This window comes from Peromyscus eremicus, chromosome 5 (assembly GCF_949786415.1).
Source record: "Peromyscus eremicus chromosome 5, PerEre_H2_v1, whole genome shotgun sequence".
Taxonomy (NCBI): domain Eukaryota; kingdom Metazoa; phylum Chordata; class Mammalia; order Rodentia; family Cricetidae; genus Peromyscus; species Peromyscus eremicus.
The window spans coordinates 57,022,793-57,049,203 of NC_081420.1; the positions used below are offsets into that span (position 1 = coordinate 57,022,793).

The following is a 26,411-nucleotide window of genomic DNA, read 5'->3' on the forward strand; positions in this document are numbered from 1 at the left end:
AAGATGAGTAATAATTTAACAGGAAAAAAAACATTAAAAACAACAACAGCAACAAAAACCACGAGGAGGTTCCCAGGGAGATTCGTCACCACACAATACCCTAAGGGGAAACAGCACACTATATTTGATAGGCCTTGAAAAAATGAGGCAGCAATGTTTAGTACAAAAACCCCAGCAATAAGGGGTTCTGAAAACCACAATGGCAGACTAAGATGTCAATCCAAAAACCTACCTTAAGTTTGTCCTAAACAATAAGTGTAGCTGCAGTACACAGGGCTTTGGCTTGTTCTCTTTTTAAGGTACTAGCCCACACGCAGCCACGAAAGTATGGCAAGTTCAAACAGCTGATGAACAAGGATCTAATTTAACCAATTCAGCGAAACCAAAACTGACGTCTTCAGCACAAAGGTCCGGCACTAACCCCATTAACAGTGCATACCCCTCTAAAGGTTCCGAAGCTAGAACACCAGCCACCTCCGAAAGCAAAGGAAAACAAGGCCTCGCAAAGTAAATGTGGACAGTGAGAACCCTGGAGGCACTCACGAGCCCACCCTGGAGGACCAACACCCACTCCCAAGCCCCTCAGACTAAAATGGCCATGGCTAAGGTGGCAATATGATTCTAAAAGTTAAGAGCTTGCCAAGCTACTGCAGTTAAACTGTTTCCTCCTCCATTCGCTGCTGTGGGGGGACCCGGCAAAAGCCTGGTGCGGAGCAGACACTCCAGACATTGAGAAAACTGAGTCTAAGAAAAAAACTCCCCTTCCTGTCTCCTTCCCTCCCTCCCTCCCTCCCTCTCTCTCCCCACAGCCCCCACTTCCACTTCTCTCTACCTTTCAAGCACTAAGATTACAAGTGTGCGCCGCCATGTCCCCCTTTTTGACATGGGCCCTGAGGGACTCGAACTCAGGTCTTCCTGCTAGCGAGGCAAGCCTGACCCACTGAACTGTCCCCATAGCCCATTTTTAATCCCTTAAAGAAAACAGTAAAATTAGACTTGATGTAATTTCTTTTGTCGGTTCAGTATGGAATGGGGGGGGGGAATAAAACAGATTTTCATCAGAGAGCAGAATAAACAAAAATATTTTAATCAACATCCCATGACATGAATATTTATGAAAAATAGTTTTTGAAGTAGTAATGGGGTGCAGATACAATTTTCAGAGTTTAAAATGGAAATGGGCAAAGCTTCGGTTTCCTCACCATGGAACAAGATCTGCCGTACAGTAGTTTTCCTTTACTTTTTCAAATTGGTATGTGGGATGTATATGCACAATGTGCATGTACATAGGATGTGTGCATGCATGTGTGCCCATGTGTGTGTGTGAAGGCACATACATGCCACAGTACACCTATAAAATACGCCTATAAAACAAGAAGACATCCTCAGCTGTCAGTCTACACAACGTCTCTTGCTCACAGCACTAGGCCAGCGGGCCCATCCAGTCTCTGCCTCCCATCTCACCATAGAGTGCCGGGGTTACAGATGTGCACTAACACCACAGGAGTGCTGGGGTTACAGGTGTGCACAAACACCACAGGAGTGCTGGGGTTATAGGTGTGCACTAACACCACAGGAGTGCTGGGGTTACAGGTGTGCACTAACACCACAAGAGTGCTGGGGTTACAGGTGTGCACTAACACCACAGGAGTGCGGGGTTACAGATATGCCTTAACACATCCAGTTTGCAGATGTGCATCAACATGTCCAGCTTTACATGGGTGCTGGGATCCAAACTCAGGACCTCACGCCTGCATGGCAGTTGCATTACCCTGAGCCATTTCCACAGCCTCCCAACAGTTTAGTTTATATTTGAAAAAAGGGAGAGGGGAGGGAGGGGTGTGAAGAAGAGAGGAAAGGGGAGAGAGAGAGAGAGAGAGAGAGAGAGAGAGAGAGAGAGAGAGAGAGAGAGAGAGACGATATTCACAACTCACCTTAAATACTTCCATTGGAAGAGGAGACTCTGCAGCAACAATTAGGGATTTTTCCAGAGCACATTTCCACTCAGAAGTCATCTTTAAAGGATAGAGTTCTGTAGCAATAGCAAACCACGAAGAGTTTAAGGACTGTAATTCTGTTAGTTGGTTCTTTAAATGTTGTCTTCTTCTGCTTCTAGGATACCAAAGCAAGTGTCAGTGCTCACACTTCCCTGTGAGCAGCCACCTGCTAAAGGGATTCTTGGAAACCAAAGAGCGGCTGGCTTGGGATTCTGCTATCAGAAATGGAGACTACTTAACAGGGCTCTTCCTCGGGGAACATTTGTGTGTGTTCTGTTGGTCTTCTGTAAGTAATTGAATGGCATTAATCCCACTGGCAAGACCTTCCATCATCTATAGTCACAATTCTTTGTATCACCTAAAACATCCTCCCACTGATGGAGAATCACTCTTTGGTAAATTTCTAACCTCTGAATAGTGCTGGTCCAGCACCTACAGTTATAACACTCTCATTAGATCTCAAGTTCTCTCTCTCTCTCTCTCTCTCTCTCTCTCTCTCTTTCTCTCTCTCTCTCTCAAAACACACGGCCATATAAGTCAGAAAAATTATTAAAAGGTAAATTAAAATTTACGAACCAAGTTTTATATTTATACTTGAAATATTCCTAACATACCACATGTCGCCCATATTTTTCCCCCAGGCATTGGAGGAGGGGGAAGATTTACACACAGAGGCTAGACAGGCTGCATGCAAAATTAAAAGGGGAAAAAACACGTTGAGCACTGTTTTCATGTATTGCTGAAACTGTAGGGGAATTTTATGGCCTGATCACAACAGATTTAAGACCTTATCAAACTAGGATTTGTGGAAGCTCTCACTGGAAGTAGATGTGTTTATATCGTCCCTATATCAACCCTCACTGCCTCAGACAGACTGTTGGGATATGAATATGAATTTAAGCACACTTAAAAGGCAACATTAAACCTTCAGGCTATATTTTTAATTTCTTGCATGTCTGCTTTTTAGCATGAAGCCATATATTTGGATCCCTACGGCTTCTAAACTCACCTTGAGCTCAAAGCCCCCATGTTATAGGGGTTTATTTTGTATTTGGGGGGGGATATAATTATAGTTGCTGAGAGACCTTATCAGACTTAGCCAAGTTGCAACACACTGTCTGCTGTCTTTACACAGAAGGTGACTAGGACACAGTATCTTCTATTTGCCTAAGATTCTTTCTAGCATTTCATATAGAACTGTCTACCTCTAGGAGAATCTTTTCCCCTAATCTGGCCTTTTCATGTAGGAACAGAAATACATGTGATTTTCCTTAGTAGCGCTAACGTAAGCCTTCTTTCCTTTGGTTGGTTGTTTTGTCATAGCAATGAGGAAAGTCACTAACACAGATGGGATCTAACACCATGGCAAGGCACCATCTTTTCTGCAAAGGTAAAACTTGGTTTGGACAGCCTTCTCTGCTACCTGTGAAGACGAAACACTTCCAAGATGCAATTCACAGAGCACAATGCTCCCTGTGCATGTTTTAGCAGACAGAGCCACCCTGGGTACACCAGCGAATTTATGAACAATAAACAGGTCTATTAAAAGGACATAAAACATGTTCTCAAAATGATCTGCACTGCAGGGAATTTAACAGTGTTCATCAGACTCCATTTACTGGTCATGGGAAGTCATAAACAATTAAAAAGATGGCCTTCACCCATCTGTCACCAGGAGCCTAGAGGAAAGTGGGAAGATCTCCCTTCATAAAAAAGTTTGCAATGTTCTGGTGGAAAGTGTTGCAGAAAGCGACCACATCACCCTAAAGAGACAAACAAATAACTAACTAACTAACTAACTAACTAACTAACTAACTAAATAACTAACCATAAGTAAATGGAGGCCTTGTGGAACAGCCCCCTTGTCAGATGTCTAACCATCACCATGAATCTATTCCCTCCTTCTCCACCAGGTCCATACCAGTGAAGAAAAACTGAGCAATGGTAATTAAGAGACAGGAAGTACTGGAAAATGTTATGAATTGAATCTGTGTCCTTCCGAATTCCTACGTAAAACCTCAATATTCTCCAGTGTGACATTCAGAGAAAAAGCTGCAGAAGGTGATGAGGCTTAAAGAGGGGTCTGGTGGGATGGCCCTTTAAGAGAATTAGTGTACGCTAATGAACTCCACGAAGAGCCAGTAGAAGGCAGCAGCCTCTTGTAAGTCAGAGAGCCCTCGCCAGATCCCTAGAAATCTGGAACTCCTGTTTCAGTTTTCCAGACTTCAGAACTCTGATCAAATAAACGTCTGTTTGAGCAACCCAGACTCTGGTGTTTTGTTTGGGCAATATAAGAAAAAAATTTCAGGCCGGGCGGTGGTGGCGCACGCCTTTAATCCCAGCACTCGGGAGGCAGAGCCAGGCGGATCTCTGTGAGTTCGAGGCCAGCCTGGGCTACCGAGTGAGTCCCAGGAAAGGTGCAAAGCTACACAGAGAAACCCTGTCTCGAAAAACCAAAAAAAAGAAAAAGAAAAAAATTTCAAACACACCAACTCTTTTGAAAACAGAAACAGTTTAGGCAAGAAGTATTTCAGTTCTACCCTGAAATTTTCTGATTCCAGGATCTACCTAAATGTTTGAAAGAATGGTTTCTTTTTTGAAGAAATCAACGTGGGAGAGGTTTAAAAAAATAAGTCTAGACTTAGAAAAGGATAGACTTTTGTTTCCTTAGTTTCTGTAAGACCAAAAGATCTATCGTGTCTTTTAAACATCTGCAGCTGAAGAAGTGGGCTTCTCAACCTATCCCTGACTTGACAACCTTCTTGGAAAACCAACGGCTAGCCACAATACTCTGACCATGGTTTAAATCACTTGTCAATCATCTGATGTATCTTACACACACAGCACAATTGTGTAAGTGCTCCCATACTGCAGGATGGGATGCCTTCCTTTGCTTTCTGTCTGCTCTCAAGTGCCAGAGTTCAGGTTAGACATGGAAAGTCCTACAATGCTCGATCCTCAGAAGTAGAGTACAACATCCAGTACCTTTCCCAGAGTTTCCAATGAACAACGACCCAGCCACTTGCTATTACCTATTTCTATTCTATCTGCTCAGACTGAACAGTTGAGGAAGAAAGTGACCTTTAGAAAGTAAAAGAAGAGAGTAACACAAAGTGAGAAGTGGGGATTATTTACAAGGATGGTGATGACGTTGGAGAAAAGGCATGGCAAAGGGGATCTCGCAGCAAGGTCAGCTTCCACAGCCTTCCTCTCAGGGTACACATGTAGTCTACTATATTTCCCCAACGCCACCTCTGCAACCCAACTCAGTTTTGAATACTGGTAATTTTGTATTGGGTTATTAGTGTCTGGGAATAAGAGAATCAGTCTAATATTTTCTATACTGTCTGAATTTTTATTCATTATGCCATTTCAGTTCAAGAAATGGTACTACCATTTAAGTGGCGCAAGGTACCCTAGGATTTGAAATTAATTTACACAGATATAACGTATCGGGTTCTGTTCCCATGTGTAAATTGGAGTAATAATTGCCTCTTTTCTCAGGGGTATTATTTCACTGAAGGAGGTAGCAGCCTCCAGTTTTCATCTTGCAACTACTATATTTGAGTGACATTTTGCCTTTTACTTTCTCTCCCATATACAACCATTTACGCCAACACTTTAAGTGTTGGAGAAATAAACTTTTGACAAATCACTTGTCCAGTCTTTAGACAAACTCATGAACTCTTCTGTGAAGTCAGCGTTATGTCCTGAAAATTCTAAGACAGATAAGCACGGTCTAGTCATGCATTGTAAAGACAGAATCATCCAAAGTGAGGAGACTCACAAGCAAATGTTTCTTAAAGGGAGATTTTCTCCTTCAGCTTTTGACTTTTAGTCCTGGGATTTCGTAGGAAAAAGACAGGAGAAAGAACCTAAGAAGCAACTGGAAACTCTTTGCTTTACTATAAATCCTTGCACTAGCAAGGATAAGTTCCTTCCAGAATTTATAAAGCAATTAGGGTCTGGGCTGAGATTTACACAGCCACCTTTCCCCACAAGTAAATTTTTCCTGCCAGGTTATGAATCCCTGGGCAAACTTGAGCTCAGTCTTTTCTCACAGCATGGACAAGATCTTTGTTTGTTATCACCCAAAATGCTTAAGGTATAAAAAGATTTCTTGGCTGCGTCTCAAAATGTCGACAACAACAATACAGCTATTATAAAACACCAGGTTACACATCTATCTGCCTGTCAGATTTACCACAGATGTAAATACACGGGGTCCAGAACCAGGAAATGTTCCACAATCAGAGCCCTTGAGTGACAGATACGGTAAACATAACTTCTCACTTTCATGTTCACAAGACTCACACTGGCAACCAACACAGGAGCAATTTTAATGAAGCCATGGACTAATTAGTTGTTCTAAATACACCTGTAACGCTGACCACAGAATAAAATTCTATCAGAAAGAAGTACTTCTTCCTTAGCTTATGTAGGTGCATTAACAATGTGACATTGCTGTTCCGAGGTTTTTCACCAAAAGGTTGATAAGAGTAGTATAGGTCAGCAGAGACAATGAGATGCGCTGGGCCTAGGACCTGGGAACTCCAATTGCACCCAGGCTACCCCCTACGAGCGTCAAGGAGTTCTGGAAAAGCGGCTTAATCTCAATCACAATTCTGTCATTGGCTGTAGAAAGAGATTCACACCAAGCATGCCCCACATTTTTTGGAATCAAAATAAACAACATAACAGATGTAGAATCACCTAGACTATAACAAGTATTTAAGAATAGTTATTCTGTAAATATGAGATTTTTGACAGATCTATCAGAGGGCAGAATGCACTGTTCTATCCAATTAAGTCTATGCAAAGCCATTTGCCAGAACACTAGAAGCTGCCTGGACACTTGACAGGGGAAAGGGGAAACAGATTAATCCTTTGGTTGCTATTTCCTTGTCAAAATGAATTACATAATCATAAGCAGATATTATGGAATTTGCATGGATGGATGTATAGAAAAATAGGTAAGTGATATAGATAGATAGGTGGATGGATAGATGATAGACATGAATGGGTGGTGTATGGTTGCACAACTGAGTAAATAGAAAGGTAGCAGGGTGGATGAATGGGGTATGGATGAATCTGGACAAATGAATGGGTGTATATGGATAGAGAAAGCAATTGGCTGGCCAATGTGAATGCATAAATGATGTACAGCCACATAAGTGGTAAGTGGGAGGGTGGGGAACTGGATGAATGTGGGGAGATGAATGGGTATAAATGGACTGATGGATAGAAAGAAAAAAGAAAGGGAGCAGAGGAATGGATGATATATAGATGACCCACATGCATAAATGGATGTATAGTAACGGATAGGCAGGAGGGCAGATGGACAGATGAATGAGGGCAGATGGACAGATGAATGTGGGCAGAAGAATGGGTGAACAGATGAATAGAAAACAAGCAATCAGAAAGATGGTAAGGCAAGAGAGATTGTGGAATATGCTCCCAAGACTACAATCCCTAAAGAATGGGGAGACCATGCTCGAACTCCAATCTATCACCCCTTCCATTTCTGAGCCAGTGACACCATAGGAAGCAGACCAGCTTCCTGAGGCTACAGCATCCATGTTCTCCTTTGAGAATGCTTCTGATTGGCACCTTGGATTTTAGTCTCCGTACAAAAGATTCTGAAGTCAACACAATTACAATCCACACACTGGCACGTAAAAGACACATCAGAGGATGTGTTCCGAGACACACCCACAGGAGGTTGCTATCTCAAGCACGTCACAGGGGAAAAGTGTCAGCTCTTACCTGAAGGTGGATCCATTCTGTACTTATTCTCTTGACACCAACCAACTGGTCGAAGTCTGTAATCCAAGTAAAACAACCACTGGTCATAGGATTCAGTGTCCTCCAATCCCACATAGCGAAGGCGTAATCTTCCTCCGACATTTTCAATCACACTAACTATCCAGTACTGAAAGGGGTTCTGGGAGTCCTGCAGCTCTAGTAAGGAATCAACTGTAATGAGGTCTATAGGGCCTTTCCCTCGCAGAGGCTGTTTAAACAGAAGCAAAACTCCGTATTTTAAACTTGACTTTAAGGTTCTCATGGAAACAGATGACAGCAGAAGATAATATTTTTCTCACACCATCATCCAAGCTATTGCCAAACAGTCTGGCATCACCCCCCTCCCCGATCCTCTGTTCAACCATCACCCCCACACACACCCGCTCCCCTTCCCTCCTCACACACATCCACAAGCCGACATCATTTCCCAACAACAAAAAAAAATCACAAGTAAATAGAAAATAACAGTTTATGCTGGTATTTTATCACACAAATTATCCTTCCCAAATAAAATTGCACTTGTTAGAAATTAGTACATTTTTAAAGCAATAAATTATACTCAGATGCACCCAGAGCTAAAATACCTGACAACAAAATGTCTATTTTTCAAATTGACAGATGTATCTACTATAGTGCTATAAATTTATACCATGACCCCTTAAGAGAAGTTCACCCCTGTCATCACAGATGAAGTGAATGAGTGCAGATGTGTACAGATGACATGGCTAATATGTGTTTGTGTTCACTTACATTCAACTTCTCATTGTGTGTGTATGGGGGGGGGGCAGGCATGTGGATAGTTCAGGTGCGCATGCCTGTGCATGCGTGGAGGCCTGAGGACCAGCTCAAGTGCTGTTCCTCAGTCATCATCAACTGTTCTGACAGGGACAGGGTCTCTCTCTAGCCTGGAACTTCAATTAACTAGGCTGGCTAGACAGTGGATCCCTGGGACCTGCCTCCCTCTGCTTCTTCAGTGCTGGGATTAGAAGATCAGGCATTTTTTGTTTTCTTTTTAACATTTGGCTATATTATGTGAGGTTACTCTACTACTTAACCTGGGCATTGGTTTGGAAAACGTGTAAGCACTACCCCTTCTGAGGAACTTTCTTGGCATATGAAGAGAGTAATTACTACTTAGCCTGGCAATTGGTTTGGGAACATTTAAGTACTGCCCTTTCTGAGGAACCTTCTTGGCATATGAAGAGTATGTGTTTAGTCAGCATCTTAGGCAAATATGTTTAACAATTAACACGGTAAGGCAACTTGTCCCTCTGAAACGATGAGCAATCATCATTGTAGTCTTTTAACCCAATGGTCAAAATTAGCCATTAAGATAAATATGTCAGGCGAAATTAACACAAAACACTTTCGAACACTAGATCACATGGTGGTTGTCTTACGTATTAATAACATTCATTACCAAGGAAGAAAATTAATGTTAATAATAACAATAGTAGTAATGATAACAAAAATCCACATCTTATTCCCAGCCATTCACTTAGGGCTCCCCTTTCCTGGGGTACCCTTGAGACAGAATTGGTAACTTAATAATTACATGTGATACACTGCCTTTGTCTTTCTGTTCAAGTACATATAAGAACTATTAATATTTCATTATAATGTTTTCAAACAAAGCATCAAGACTCAAGATTAAACTACTCTGCTTCTATGCCTAAAACCTGCCTTAGCTACATTCCAATACAGTCAGTCGTGTCTCCTCTTGCTTTATGAAGAAAGCTAATCAATGGTCTTAGGTGACACATACATGTGAGATCACGGAGTTATTATGCACCCGGGATGAACAACTAATGTTGCTACTTATTAATTGGGCTCCAGGAGACTACAGTAAGAACATAAATCTGCTTAGTCATCACCTGCCGAAAAGTTATCCTACAAGATAAGGCTTAAGGGTAATGAGAAGACATCCCAATACATAACTGTAAAATGCACTCAAACAGAGAAAACTTCCCACTTATTGATTATAACACAGGAAAACATCAGTCAATACCACTCAAGTCCATCACCTATGTAATTCAGTAAAAAACAGGAAGTTCAGCTGTGACAATAAAATCATCTGTGCCCACATATATCTGCAGAAGGATATGTGCAAAGGTGCCACTAGGTTTGAGATCACAGGACCAGGGTGCTTCAGGGCTAAAATAGATGAATAATAGCAATACATACACCTTCCAGAAGGTTTGCAGGTGCTGTCCGAGAACCAGTCAAATCACGTATGAGGAATTCTGTCCAGTCTGCGTACTTCTCTTTGATTGCTAGTGAAACAAGGAGAAAACAAAACACTTCAACACATCAGTGGAGAATCAAACACTCAAGGGTCACTGCAGTTTCCTGTGTGTCGAGTTTACGTCAATATTTTTCTGAATTTTATGCCTGATGATTAAGTAAAGAATAGTGAAATTGCAGTCACATATCTGATAGCAAGCATGGACATCATACCTACCATGCACCTGGACATCTAGAGAGGGAAAGAACCTGTTGCCCTTAAGATTTACACCTATTCAGACACCTGTCAGAAGCAACAATAAAGACATAGCAGCAGTTTGGAAAATTCCAAGAGAAAGCAGTTGAGGAGGGCTAGAGCATCAGAGGCACATTTCTCAGTGTGCAAACAAAGCCAGGCCCTGAGCTACATAACAGGTGTATAGAGTAGGAGGCAAAGAGGGGTTTTTCAAGAGAGAAGCAACAGTGTATGATAATGAGTGACAGCCTGAAATCAAGAGGGGTGGGAGGGCTCTGGGTAAGCACCCTTCACTGAGAAGAGACATTCAGTGGAAAGCTGGACACGTCCGTCAGCACAGACATTTCAGAAACTGGAGGTCTCTGTGTGAGAGCAATCTTGTAAGACTACGCATGTCTGAGTGCAAACAAAGATTACAAAAGAGGCAAACCAGGTGCTTCTGTGTCTAGGAACAAAAGCATGGGCTGGAAAACAAGGTGGACAGCACTGTAAAAATGAATGGCGTGCATCTGAGACGTTGTGTGAAAAAGGCAGTCGGGACTGAGGGGGTGGTTCAATCTGGCCAGTGCTTGCTGTGAAAGCATGAGGACTTTAGTTTCATCTCCACAACCATTAAAAAAACAATAAAGGAAAGACGAGGAGAGGAAAAGCCAGGTTTGTCGGCTTGTGCTTGGCATCTCAGCACTGGGGGGAGGGGGGGTTTGCTGCTCTTGGGGAGGACCCCAGGTGGATTCCCAGCACCCATGTTGGGCAGTTCACACCTCAGGTCCAGCCTCAGGGGATCCAACAACTCTTCTGCCCTGTCGGCACTTGCACTCACAGACATTCTCACACACACACACACACACACACACACACACACACACACACACACACACACATTAAAAACAAAATAAATTGTCTTTAAAGTTTCAACAGTCTTAGCAAAATTGGCATCAGAATAGAGTTCAGCAGCACCCCCATCTTTACCCATCATAAACATGGATCTCATGCACACACTCGCCCAGAATCCATGAAGGATCAAGTTCCAAACTAAAAACCATCACCTATGATGCTCCTACCACCTACAAGGACTGAAATCAGAGTCTTGTGTGCCACAGTAACATGCCAAGCCCTGCTCTTACCTCTTCTTTTACACCTGGGGTATCCCACAATTTAGAATGCCGTTTTCTTTATTTTAAACATGCACACTCATGTGAAAATACATATATTATTGTGTGGAGGAAAACTATCCATGAGAACTGTTGCCATCAACAGAAAATGTAATAATCATTTTTCTCAATGCCATAGAAGTTTTTAAAAATAATTTGATTCGTTTTTTTTTCCTCACAGTGATGAGGGCTTGAACCCAGAGCCTCAAAAATGCTAGACAAGTGCCCTGCCGCTAAGCTACAACCCCAGTCAATGATGCCTTTCATAAAATTAGCCCTCCTGCACGGCAGAGGCGACTGAGACCAGAAGTAAAGACACATGGAGTAAATTGGCTGACACTTGCCATGTGCTTTGCACACGAAGACCTCCCATTACCTTGTTTCTCTCCTTTCCACGAGGCTGTCCTTAACGAGCTCTTGCTCTTACAGAAGAAACAAGAAGAAAATCAGCTGCAAGCCTCCAACAACCCAGACGCCGTATATCAAGGGATCTTTCCACTACAATCTGCAACGCTCCCAATTTTTATAAAAAGATAAAGCAGTCCTAGGCAGGATGAATAGCAGAAAAGTATCTGCCTATTCCAAATGTCAAAACATACAACTGTATCCAGAAATACAAATTTTTGTACCCTATCACAACACCAATAAAGCAATAAGGGGCCCTGTGCTGCTGTTTTTCCGCTGGCTTAGCAGCTGTACTTGAGTCTACTGGTATTTTACTATATCATCTGCGACTCGTGACCCCACAGTCAGCGCTCTGCAGCCCAGGCTGCAGCCTGGCGGGATCTCTGGTCCCACTGGTACCAGTTCTCCTGCTGCAGTCAAATATAGTTTTTAACTAAGTCTCTGTCATTCTATTTACCAATAAAGACTCAGGAGTCAGATGTGGGGGTGAAAACCTGCTATATCAGAGAGGCCAAGAAGCAACCTTTTTGGCCAGAGACCCAGGAAGAGAGCATCTCTCCAGCCATCTCAAACCAAAAAAAGACTGCCAATCTCCAAGTCCATCCCTGCTCCTTCCTGTGTGTCTATCTGTCTTCCTGGCTTCTCTGTACTATCTGTGGCTAATTCCTGTCCACTAGTTGCTGGTTCTGTCCGGCCCCCACCCCATCCAAGGTTGATTTTATTGCCAGAGTCTCAAGTTTAATAGTATGATCAAATATCCCCCAACACTGTGCTTCACAGAATTTTTGTCTACGTCTAACAGAAAACAAATTCATTTTCCTCTTAAGGTCATTCAATAAGCATGTAGTCCAAGTCAGCATTTATGTTAAAATTTTAAATTATGCAAACACATTATGAAGACACAGACAATTATGGAATTTAAATTATCCTGAGAGCTAGAGACGGGGTAGCCATGGAGATAGTCCTAAAATTTGCATCTTGTGAGCCCTAGGCTACTGAAGTCTTCAGACTGTCCCTTGCCATGTTTAGGTAGAACACTTGGAAGGGATCCTGAATATCCAGGATATTTCCAGAAAACACATTTGGAGCCTACAGAAGTGCACTGCTAGCCATAAGTTAAAAATAGTGGTGAAACAATTCTCAGGAACTTTGTGGATTTTAAAAGAATTGTTTCAGGTAGCATTTAGCCTTCTAAGCTCTGAATTTTCAAACAAATGACAAACCTATCCTAATAAACCCCACCATAGGTGGACATGGATCCTGAGAATACACTACAGGTTGTCTTCTGGCCTCCACAGGCACAGGCATGGGTACATTGGTGCTAAACACACCCACATGCAAAATGAGAAAATACGTGAACAAATAAATATGTCCATAACATAAAACTAAGTACAACAAATTTACATATCCCTCAGTTGTACATGTTTTAAGCAATTTCCAATTTGGATATGTTATAGAACAATTCCAGTGCCCTGGGAGAATCTCTTTGAATTCACTGCAGTGGAAGCTGATGGGCATTGTTTCTTGTGCCCACTTACTATATAAAAGGTATAACAAATCTCCTTTTAAGACTCAGAATCAGATGTGTATGAATGCAAGAAAATTTTCACAGGAAAGGAGGTTAAATCTCTGCCACGGTATTTAGGTTTTTCCTTCCAAAAGAAGGGCCCTACTACACACTAACTGCCAGAAAGCCTATAACCTGTTCTGCACCATCTATAACACACACATGTGCTGTAAGATGGGGGAAAAAATGATCAAGGGCTGGAAGCCAGGACTGTGTAACTCCAGCTGAAGGAAATTCTACCAGGACTTGTCAATTACCAACCTATGTTGGTTTCAATATATAGAATGTCCTAGAAATTCATAAGAGGTACACAGTTCAGATCTTTATATTCTATGTTTTCATGTTATTTGTGTGCGTGACCGTGTGTGTGTGTGTGTGTGTGTGTGTGTGTGTTTATGCATATGTGTGACTGTGTGTGTGTGTGTGTGTGTGTCTGTGTGTGTCTGTGTGTGTCTGTGTATGTGTCTATGTGTGTGTATGTGTGCCTGTGTGTGTGACCATGTGTGTGTATGTATGCATATGTGTACATGACCGTGTGTGTCTCTGTGTGTCTGTGTGTGATTGTGTATGTGTGTGTCTGTGAGTATGTAGGTACACATCTGTACTTGCATGATGAGCTCCGAGGTCAGCCTTGTGCTGACCTCAGGCATCATCCACCACATTTTTGAGAGACGGTGTCTCTCACTGGTCTAGAACTCGCCAGCTAGGATGGGCTCTGGGATCCTGTCTTCACCTCTGCAGCACTGAGATTGTAAGCACCTGCCAGCACATCTGGCTTTCACTATGGGTTCTGAGGATCGAACTCAAGACTTCAGGCTTATGCCACAAGAACTTTAAGAACTGAACTGCCACTCCTGTCTCAGTGCAGATCGTTAAAAAAAAAAATCTCTCTCAGAACTTTTTCCAAATTCTATTCAGTTACAGTAAGTAAACACAAAACTTTTTCAAAACTCCAAGTTTTACTCCACAAATGTGTCATTTGGGGAGGAACCCTCATTGTGACCCTGAGATACAGAAAACAAGAGCACAGACTTTTTGTGAAGACATTTAGGCGTGGCCCCAAATCCCACAGCAGCTTTCTTAGGATTAGAAGGCAATAAGCAGAGTGACAGGCAGGAGACTCCTGTCAGTTTGCACGCTCCAGAAAAGCACCCCTTCTGCTGGATTTCAAACCCAATCAAGTGAATGTCAACACGGAGCTCAAGGAGAGGTTGCCTCTTAATAAGGATGTCATCTTCTCCAGAGCCCAACGCAAGGGTACAGCTGTCCATTTGAGCAGATGGGAGGGGACCGTGCACCAAGAAGCCTCTGCTGAGCAAGCAGGAAGGAATGTCACCTGGATTCACAATGGCCGGGCGTGTTCCTCAACCTCCCATGTACCCAGTGAACTAGAGAACACCAGCCACACCATGCCTTTCCACCCATCCGGGAGGTAGAGGGAAGTCACAATGCAAAGGGTGGGCCTTTTCATTTGAATATCCTCTAGGCGACACTGAAATGGTTTGGGACACTGGCCTGTGTCTCAGAGGTTAAAAACACAGGATATTCGGCTGATCTCCATGAACAATTGTTTCAACTCACTTTCCACCAGGCCTTCTTCGAAGGTATCCTGTGGACTGTAAGATTGTTGTTTAGTCTCTAGTGGTTTCTTCCTTATAGGATCTTTTGTTTGTTTGTTCGTTTTGTTTTGTTTTTGTAACAAGTGATATTTTTTGAACCCCTTCATTAGAGTAATTTGGGAGTTTTCCACTCTCCTATTTCCTGGGTCTTTTTTCACTCCTGGGGACTGTATTTTTTTTTTTATCTTCATCCTTCTTTCTTCTGATAAAGGTTTTCCTGGGATCTCTGCAATATACAGTCTGGAATGTGAGACAACAGAAAAACCTAGAGAGACCTGGCTTTTATGTGTAAGAGTCTTTTGTCTAGGCTCCATGTGTGTGTCTGGTGCCCATAGAGGCCAGAAGAGGCTGTTGGATCTCTTAGGACTGGAATTATGAAGTTATGAACCATGTGTATATGGTTCTGAACTACTATGTAGGTGCCGATAATTGAACCTGGGTCTTCTAGAAAAGCAGCCTGTGCTCTAACCACTTAGCAACCTCTCCAGCCCTGAGAAGACTAAACTTTACAATAACAGCTTGGGCAGCAGCTTTTGACATGTCAGAAAAGGATTTTAAATACTTAGTTAAACAAACTGGTAATGGTGCTGGATGAAAAATACAAGAGCTTATTCCCATAAGATGAGAACTACAGAGATCTTTCCCATGAAGGTTCTGAGGAAGAATCTGCATTGATATTTTCATATTGTGTTCAAGTAAAACTGGTTTTACAAACAGGACAGACCTTCAAATGACTCAACAGGACTGAAACTTTCACTGTATACAAATAGACTAAACCACATAGAGTGGTTGCTCAGGTGTACAGATGCAAATATTCTTAGCGGTGTCTGGTGCCACAGGCCTGTAATCCCAGCTACTGGAGAGACTAGGGCAGGCAGAGCACAAAGTTTAAAGCCTGCCTGGCTCACAGAGTGAGATCAAGGCCAGCTGCAGCAACTTCATAAGATCCGGTTCAAAATAAAATTTAAAAAGAGGACTAGGGGTATAGGTTAGTGGTAAAGCCTTGTCTAGCATACACAAATCCCTAGGTCAAATACCCACTAACACACAACACACACACACACACACACACACACACACACACACACACACGGAAGGGTTTATTTTGTCTCATGGTTAGAGTACAGTCCCATCGTGGAGGGACATGACAGCCGGTGTGTAAGGCAGCTGGTCACACTGTATCTGTGGACTAGAAAAGGGCCAGGCAATGTATGGAACCTTAAGGTCACATCAGTGACTATTTCCAGTGATAAGGCTCCACCTCCTAAAATACTGCACAGCTTCAAAAGCACCACTGCTGGCTGGGGACCAAGCTCAAACACACAAGCCAATGTGGGGGGGGGGGGGCATTTCACATTCAAACCACAACTGCCTAGAGTCACATAAAGATAATTGGAGAGAAAGTTTTGAATGAACTTTTCAAGACTTTCAGCTGTATGAGCACACTTGCATGATCGCAAAGGGAACGGCCAGAGTGATTGTGTTCTAAAATGTAGGGCTTCACAGCAACAGCATTTCAGAGCTACTGAGGCATCATCACTGTGATGACTTGAGAGTTTTAAAACAGAAACATTGGCCGGTAGGATGACTCAGAAGGTAGAAGCGCATGCTGACAAGCTTGGTGACCTGAGTTCACTCCCAGGAAGCCACATGGTTCTCTGTCCACAGAAGAGAACTTAATGCCACAAGTTCCCTGGACCGCCACTTGTCAGCCCCGCCCCCACCTGCACACACACATACTAAATCAATAAGTAAATATTTAAAGACAAATAAAAATCTTTAAAGAACACAATAATCATTTGATAATCATTGGTGATGGCCTCCTCTCCTGACCCCAGTTGGTACTGTACTGAAATTGTTAAATATTTACAAGGCTGCTCCCAGGTTGACCTCACCAGAAGGAAGCCCACCAATGGAAGAATCTTCCTATCAAAGGGCACACACAGGACCAAAGGCATCTCTGCGGGATAAGGGCATGGGGACCCACAGGCCTTCTTCTTCATAAGCTCTTGGTCTTTGGATCCTTTTTAGCTTCCTCCCTTTCCTGAAACTTCTTCCTAAATTCACCATGTGTGAGGCTGTGAAATTTACCCCTAGCCATGTGCACAGCAGAGACTCAGCTGAACAGCCCTGTCTCCAGTAAGGCTACCACCAAGTGAAGCTACTTCAAAGAGCAGAGATCAACGGAGGCAAAGGCTGCTGTTAGGATGAGATGAAGTCTGAAGCCAGACCGTTTATTTTTATGACACTGTTTGTTTAGAATTCATTCCCATGAGCAAAACAACAAAGGATTTGTCAGATACTGACAACCTAATCTCCTGAGTCATTCCTACAATATAAACTCTCATCATCATGTACAAGCTCCCTCCTCCCTCCACCCTCGCCAGTATTTTATAGGATAAGACTACCCAAGTCCACCAATGTCAAGTATATAAAACTTGACATTTTTTTTTAAATTTTCATTTTCATTGCACTGATTATTATTATTATCACTATCTTATGACAATTCAGGTTCCCTTCTGGGAGTTTCCTATTTGCATCTAAGGTAGGCTTTTCTATAGATTCTTCTTTTCAGAAGATAACTCATCGTTAAAGTGCTCACCATGCAAGCATGAAGACCCAAGTTCAGAACCCAGCACCAACATAAAAAAACCAACCAATGTGCTGGCACTCCCTTGGAATCCCAAAGCTGGAAAGGCAAATGCAGGGGATCCTTGGAGCTGGGTGGCCAGTCAGCCTGGCCAAATCAGTGAGCTCCATTATAGCAGCCCCTTTCTCAAAAAATAGAGACATGGAGGAGGACACACAACATTGACCTCAGGCCACACATATAACATATTCACACACAGAGTACACTGATTTAAAGGAACTCTTCATATATATTGGACATTCATTTCTTGATCAATACAACACAGTTCTAACTTGGTGTGCTGTGTTCAGCATGAGCCTTTTACAGCCAGAAATAGGACAGGTTCATTCAGTTCCTGAACCCTGTCATTCAAACTGCTAAGCTTGGCAGTGTCCTCTGTAATTTGGTTCCTCTCCATTAGGGTTTGTAACCCTAATATTTCTCTAAGATCTTGTCAATTTAATGAACCCCATGAAGGCTCAGTAAACACACTTCCATGTGCATGAAAGTAAGCACATAGCTTCCTGGCCATCTCTCAGCACCTCACCCAGCCATTCCTCACTGGTCCTCCCTGATCTGTGATACACAGCCCTCACTCCCTCAGTCCCCGACTCTGACCCGTCACAGTTTGTAACCATGCTTGAATTCATCTGTACAGTCTCAAGGAAGCTATGCACTGCCACAGCCCTTGTGTTCACAGTTACACACCCAATCCCTAGAATAACAGCACATCGCAGGCATTTGTTACAGTTATTAGTGCTCGGTTGCAAGAAGGGCTGTCAAGTTAGCTGGCTTTACAAAGTATATCTGTTCCATTCATCTTCTGAGGAGCTCTCAAATCCAGACTAAAGTCACTGCCACCGCAAGCATTATGCAGACCTTTGTCAGTACAGCTCAGCTCAGCTCAGCTCAGCTCAGCATCAGAGGTAAAGCCTTAACAACGCACTGCATTTCTTTCTGATGGATATTACATGAGGTAAATTATCATCTATAATTTTAGTTTCAGCCCCTAGGATACAGAAGTACAGACAGCAGACCAAAGGGACCATGGGCTTCTTTCCCTGAAGTTCCCACCAAGCTCTTAGCACTAAAAATAATCAAGATTTACAGAAGAAACTGCATAGACAAGCTGTTTACAGAACCCTGGAAGTATAACCCACGCTACTCCACAGTATGTCTGTTACAGACAAGAAGTCAAAAGAGCCTCTAAAACTATTATAAGAAATTTTAAACTTTATTCTTAATACTGTTTAATTTAAAACTATTCGCTGGTTGGAGACTTTTTTCAACCAGTGAAATATGGAGTGCCTCTTGTCCTTGCCCATTCTCTCCAGGTCTTTTCTCGCTGTTAAGACCTCATCTGTATAGACATTCCTGCCACTGCTTTAAACAATCTCCGGTTTTTACAGAACACCCTACAGAGTTAGCTTTTCCCCTCTCTTCACTAGGAAAATTTTCCTATAGGTCTTTTATTCATTCCCAGGGCAGAGAAACTACTGAATGGGAATTGACATTTCCCTCAAGTCCAGGGCTCTAAGTTTAATGGAAACTTGGCTTCTTCAAGATTCTTATTCTCCTTGTTCTTTCTCCTCTTCATATTTGACACACTTCTTCCTGTGAAGCTGCTTTCTTTGCTGGAGCAAAAGAGCTGCCATTAAAATACTTTCCAACGTTCGTATGTTTTAAAAAGAGGAGGACTTGGAAAAAATTAACATTTCCATGCCCTTTGTAAATGAACATCTACATTCTCTGATGCAATGTGCCTGTCCCTGGTTAACAGCTTTCGAGTCACTATCTATGATAGTTGATTTTATATGTCCACTTGACTGTGCCATGGGGTCCAGATGTATGGTCCAATAGGATTCTGGATGTTTCTGTGAGGAAGTGTTCTAAGCTTCTAAAGCAGATTGCCCTCTCTAAGGTGAGTGGGCCTCATCTGATCATTTGAATGAAAAAAATCAGTGGGGCTGGGAAGATGGCTAGACAGTAAAGTGCCTGCTGTTTAAGAATGAAGACTTGAGTTTGGGTCTCCAGCAGCCCCCAACACAGACACACACACACACACACACACACACACACACACACACACACACGCTGTGTGTGGCAGTGCAAATATGTAACCCCAGCCCTGGGGGGTTAGGGAGTATGGCAGAAGGGGAGACAGTGGATCCTAGGGGCTTGCTGGCCATTTGTTCTAGTCAACTGGTGAGCTCAAAGCTCACTGAGAAATCAAATTGCATAAAGAAAAATAAGCAATGTCATCCTCTAGCAAACACACACACACATACACACACACACACACACACACACACACACGTACATACACAGAGGTGATTTTGCTTATGCACACAAACACATACACACATGTATACAACACTATGTGCAGGCACCAAATGAAAATGACCTAGCTTCCAAAGAAAGCCATGGAGCATCATCCTGGAGGGCTGAGGGGGGCTCAGCAGACACCCCTAGGTCTTAAACTGCCACTGTTTCTAAGTCCCCAGCGTTTTACACTCCCCTGGCAGATTTATGACCTTCCAAATCTCCATAATCTTAAGTGTGAGTGTGAATGCGTGTGAGTGTGTATGTGGTGTATAGGTGCAGGCGTGTCCTCATACTTCCTATTGTTTTATTTCCCTGGAGGACTCTGATTAATAACTGCCTTATTATCTCTATTCCAAAAGTTCGGTGGACAAACAGGAAAGAACAAAAGTACTCGCCGAAAGAAAGATCAATCATGTGACACTCCTGCAAGTGTACCTTAGACAGTAACTGGTAAGAAACTTGAGATAAACTTGTGGCCTCAGAAAGCCACTTAATATAGGAAATGGCAGGTCTCTGACAGCCCTGCGGAGTTGGATGGAAGCTCCATCCCATAATGGCTGTGTGACATTAGAAAAAAACATCTAGCCTGTAGGTGTACGTTTTCACCTATAAAACTGGATTTACAGTATCAACCTGGCAGAGCTGTAAACGTGTTAAATGTGATCACTTGTGGATGCGGGGTCTGTGGACTCAATGAGAGAGGGAGGAAGAGACGGAAAGAGGGAGGGAGGGAGGGGGAGAGAGAAACTCTGAGTAAGGCAGAGAGATGGTCAGGAGAAGGAGAGAGAGTGAGGAAGTGGAGGACACATGTGCCAGCAAGGACGATGGTAACATGACCACACCCCCAATGAGCTACGAGAGGGAAAGAAGCCAATTTTAGAAATTATTCAAAAGGAGGTTAATTGAGAAGTCACATTTTTAAATTTCAAATCTAAAGCCCGGACAACTAACAAAGTCAAATCGCTGCTTCAAACAAGAAGAGGAAGTGGAATTAAACAGTAAGTTGTTACGACCAGTGCATTCGTTTGTGTGACGGCTACAACCACATTCGACACATCCGAGACTGTGACCTTGGTCTATAAGTCACACGGAAAGGCTGAGGATGAAGCTCACTTCATAGAATGACTGCCTAGTAGCATGCAGGATGATCTAGATTCAATCCCTAACATCACATAAAATGGACATGAATGGATGAGAATCAGTAGTTCAAGTGTGCCTTTATCCACCTAGTGAGCTGAAGGCCAGCCTGAGTTACATGAGATCCTCCCTCAAAAAACTAAAGGAAACCAAAAAGGTCACCTTGACACTTGTATATTTGTAAACAATGTTTACAATACATTTCTGCACCCTGCCCTGGCCCCACATATCTCTCAGCATTTATTCCTGCACTCTGTCCTCTATTGGCTGATCTTCAAGAAGAGTTCTCTCACTTCCGCCCAAAGGCTGCCTCCACCTCAACTGGGGCAGGCAGATGTGGTCCTGAATTACTTTTGGCGCTATGTACCACAACATTCTGCTGCCAGAGCCTATAGCTCACGATGAATCTACTTTCCCCTTAACCAATGATGGGCAGACTTTTTTTTTCTTCAGAAAACAACTAGAAATCTGCACAACCTGGAAAGACCCGGTGTCTCACAGAAACTGTAATGGTCCTTATCTACCTAGTGCTTTCCTAAGAACAAGGAACCAACATGATCCATTTGTTCAGCCTCTGCCTAGAGTAGTGATCCAAACCTAACCATGATGCTCTTCTCTCATGCCCTGAACACCCTTAGAGACACATGGGAACCAAGACACACCCTTTGCACATGATGCTACCCAAACCTTGGGTTATTGAGCTACTACATTTAAACCTGTAAGACTCTGCCTAACCAAACATCTAACAGCCGGGCCAATTCTCCACTCCCAGACGATCCATTTCTAAAGCCTGTTTGACTGGGTTATTACATCCTAGTCTAAAGTAAATGTTATTAACCTGCTATCCATGACAGACTTCATGAAGTTCACGAGCCCGTAAAACTGAATATAAGGCTGTGTGGGTATGTTCATGTGTGCACGATAGTATGCGTGCATGTGTGGTGTGTTTGTGTGCATGAGTGTACATGAGTATGAGAGTGTGTACAAACGTGTGTATGTATGTGGGTGTGTATGTGTGTATGTGTGTGTGTGTGTGTGTCACGTGCATGTGTGTATACCGTGTGGAGACAAACACCCCTCTCAGTTGGCATCGGGGTTTCCTTCTCCCAGCATGAGATTCCTCGGAAAGTCCCAGGCCTTCGGGGTCCATTGCTGAGGGCATCAGGTGCCTCTTTAGAGTGTCTTCTTTTCTGCCAGGATGCTCACATTAGGAGACTGAGGCACATGTTTGGGTGTTCACCAAGGGGGAAAGAGTCACCCTGAATTTAGGTGGCACTATCCTACAGCCTGGGGCTTGGAGGTAAGAAAGGAGGAAGGGAAGGAGGAAGCAGGCCGGGCACCAGTCCCCTCTCTCTGCTTCCTGACCCACCAGACGTGAGCACACAAGGCCATGCTCCTGTAGCCACAGCTGCAAACTCCTCCCACCTCCATGCCGTCCCTACTGTGCTGGACTGTCCTTCTTCAAACCATGAGTCAAGACAAACCTCCTCCCAGATTGCTTTATTTGGTCACAGAAATGAACAAAGTAATGTAATCGGCAATAATGAGAAGGAGTCTATTTGAGTGTGTGATGGGCTTTTTTGTACTATTTATTTTATCTTATATTTTGTACTGGTTTTGGACACAGAGTCTCAGGAAGCCCAGGCTGGCTTTGAGTTCCCCATGTAGCCGTGGATTGCCTTTAACTTCGAATTCTCCTACCATGGCTTGAGTGTGCTCTCCTACCAGGATTATGCAGTGCTCAGGGAGGATCCTAAGGCTTCACACATGCTACATAGGAAAGCCTTCTGTCAGCTGAACTACATCCTCAACCCTGAACTCCATCTCTCCATTTTTTCTCAATGAGTAAACAGGAAATTTCAAATGAGTAAATCCCTAAGGTTTTGCCCTGTATGACCCTTAAAACAAAGCAAAAATGCTGCAGTAGTGTATCAGGCAAAGGCATCATGAATGGCTCACAAAAGGGCTAGACTATGTGAAGGGATCCCGGTGCTGGCGCTGAGTCATTTTGAACGTTGACTATAAATTCTGCCTGCTTAATCACATCAACAGAATTCATGTGGATTTTTGCATGTGGCCCATCTAGAAAAGGCCTGCTGTAATCAGAGCCTGGACAAATTCCCCAAGCTTTCTTCCACCAATTACAAGAGATCAAATTATATTTGTAAAAGGAAGCTTTACCACTAACAATTAGTTTTAAGCAATGAAATGTAACAGATATTAACTGATGGTTTTCTTCTCGTTAACACTGAGACCAGACTAGATGAGATTTATAGTTAACAAACAAAAGCCAGCGTGTCAGCCTTAGAAACAGCAATTCATCAACTTCTGTGGAACAAACAATTCATGCCAGATCAGGGAAGAGGAACACATTTCCTAATCACTTCGCAACTATTATTTCTTCAGCCAAGGGAAGATGGGGCAATTTGAGGTTTAAAACGACAAAACAAAAATAAAAGAACACAATAGGTCCCTATGAAGACATTTACTCTAAGTACAACCTACCAGCCACTAGCCCAAGAACTATAAACTCTTAGCAACCAAGCCCAGAGACAGCTACAGTGAGGCCAGTGTCTCAAACTAACACTTCTGCCATTTGGGGCCAGACAATTTTTTGTTGTTGCCAGGAGGCTATTCTACGTGCTACATACTCTTAGCAGTATCCTGAAACTCTCCCATTAATACCAGGAATACTTCCCCCTGTTGTGACAACAGAACTTGTCCCCAGATAGTTTTGAGAGTAACTAGGTGGCAAATCTTCCCCAATTGGAAACCAATGGTTCAGACAGAGAGCACTTGGAAAACAGTTTCCAACATATATATTAACGTAATGGTCTCACTGCTCTCCAGCCAAATGCCACGAGTTTATTAAAGCCTTAGAAATGCCTCTCCAGGGCTGGGGAGAAGGCTCATTTAGTGAAGGTTTGCCACGCCAGCTTGAAGACCTGCTTTAAGTCACAGTACTCATAGAAAAAGCCTGACATAAGAACACTTATCTATAAGCCCAGACTGGAGGAGGCCTAGACGGAGGATCCCTGGGGACTTACAGACCAGGCAGCTTAGCTTAAACCCATGAGTTTCAGGTTCAGGGAGAGACCCTGTCTCAAAATACAAGGTGAAGTGCAGAGCAAGTGAAGAAGATAACAGACATCAATCTCTGGTCTCCACACATACTCACACACACGTGTGTACTTGCACCTGCATACACAAGTACATACATGTCTATACACAGACACCACACGCACACACAGAAGAAATGCCTTTCCAACCAGCACACATAGGCCAGAAAGGACACACAGTGAAAGAAGATGTGAAGACTGGAGAAACGTCAGGAGCTGAGTACTCACAACCACGAGCTGACTTCGACTGTGCGAATGAGCAAATGATTATGCCCATCATTAGAGCACCTCAACACCATGTATACACACACACTTCTGACTCCACTGTCCTAGACTCCCTAAGCACAGAAAGAGACAGAAGGGTATTGACTAACATACTATTTGGTACTCAAGGCATTTTAATAAAGTAAGCGGTCCACTTCAATCTTCAATACTGAAGAACGCCAGTGAGTGGATTGATGAATGGACAGGATGACGCAGGACTCGCCACCATTTGATTTTTGATAACGTCTGCTGAGTTTCTTTCTTCCCTGACTGGATCTTCTCTCGCATCTTCTACTCTCCGCCATTTGTATTTACTATTACTGCTGTGCTTGTGTGTGACGGTTTGTGTTGGTTGAGTGGGTGTTACACGGCGTATGTGTACATCAGAAGACACGTCTGTAGAGTTGACTCTCTCCTTCTACCTATATGTGGGTACTAGGGTAGAACTCAGGTTGTCAGGCTCTGTGGCAAGTACTTTGCCCACTGAGCCATCTTACTGCCCCCTAGAATCTTCTTTTACTAATCAACCTTAGTTAATATCAAGTGGATATACAGTTCCTAAAAACACACAAGCTCTGCAAGGAGGGGGGCGGGGACAGGCAACCAAGTAAAGGAGTGAGATGGTCAGGGCAATCATATTTGCCTATAAATTAAAAGAAGTTGTCATTGCACAACCTGGATAACCACACAGGATGACTCTTTTCTCCCGCGTTTAGCAAATGCCCAAACTACTATGAACACAATTGCCATTTTTGAACTTGACAAAACTAATCGTGAGTTGAGTAGTACCAGTGGCCATATCTTCGTAATTCATCTTCTCTTGTGACATTCAGTTGGCTCAACTCTACTTTGGAAACAAGCAGATTCTTCCATTGAGGGTAACTCGTTATTTTACTATTTGCAATCTGCCTGGCTAAGAATGTAAAGAGATCTTTAATCGAGAATATGGCTAATAAATCCATCACACCATCCATTGTCATCCGAGAACAACCAACCCACTTGGGTTTATCTTGATTGACTCACAGCTCCACCAGCAGTCACTCAGCTACACAAAGCAATAAATGATCTCCCTGCAAGCTGCTATGATTAATCACCACCCTTCAGTTACAGTCAATATCCCGCTCACATCATGTTGACAATGAGAAGAATTTGGTAATAAGAAATGGCTTTGCCTTATCTGGGCTGAAGATATATAAATTACAATCAGATTATGCAGATAAAATGCATGGGCTAAATCTATCTGCTGAAACTCCACTTGTCACAGCCCTTTTTAATGCCTCTTTTAAAGAGCGGATTTATTTCAGTGCTGTAGCAAGAGGACAGCTGAAGAAAAAGGCAGGAACAGTGGTGCCTGGAAAGATCATTTGTAACGCATTCAAAGTATTTCCTTCCACTGCAAAAATCAATAGCTAAAAACATCTTTTCATTTCCCTGGTCCAGAATGATTTTTTAAAAATTACTCACAAAAATCAGACCATCTTCTAGACACAAGCAAACAGCACGCGTATGCAGAAATGATGTAAGTCTGGTTCTGGAAGGCTGAGGTCGGGTTACTGCAACAGTAACATCCACCCCTAAAACTGGCTTCAGACTAAGTGAGTCCAAGTGACCATCTTCTTCCTTTTTACCGGACACAAATCAGGACAGTGGAGTGGTCCAGAGGTGTTCCAACTCGACGTGAACGAGGTTAGCAAAGTAACATTGAATGGGGAAACCTAAACGTTTTGCCTTAGATCCCACTTTCTAGGCAATGTGCCATAAATAGCCTCCTCTTTAATCGCCTCTGGGGCTTCAGTGAGACATTCTTATATAGATACCCAGCAATAATTATCAGATTAGCCAAGTGGAACTGCTCTGGGCCAGGCAGCCTCAGTTAAATGGTTGTTTCTTTGGCAGCTGTCAGAAAGGGTGTCT

At 43.0% G+C, this 26,411-nt stretch overlaps 1 protein-coding gene across 1 annotated transcript in view; it reads right to left on the bottom strand.

The window, feature by feature from the left end:
• The window catches only part of Sfmbt2 (Scm like with four mbt domains 2), a 184,561-nt gene that overhangs the window by 96,671 nt on the left and 61,479 nt on the right, over positions 1-26,411 (bottom strand). Inside the window, exons 5-7 of the mRNA XM_059263508.1 lie at positions 9,987-10,075; positions 7,764-8,010; positions 1,935-2,032 (exon numbers count right to left, since the gene is read on the bottom strand). Of these exons, the coding sequence (XP_059119491.1) occupies positions 1,935-2,032; positions 7,764-8,010; positions 9,987-10,075 (434 nt within the window). The remainder of the gene's footprint in view (positions 1-1,934; positions 2,033-7,763; positions 8,011-9,986; positions 10,076-26,411) is intronic.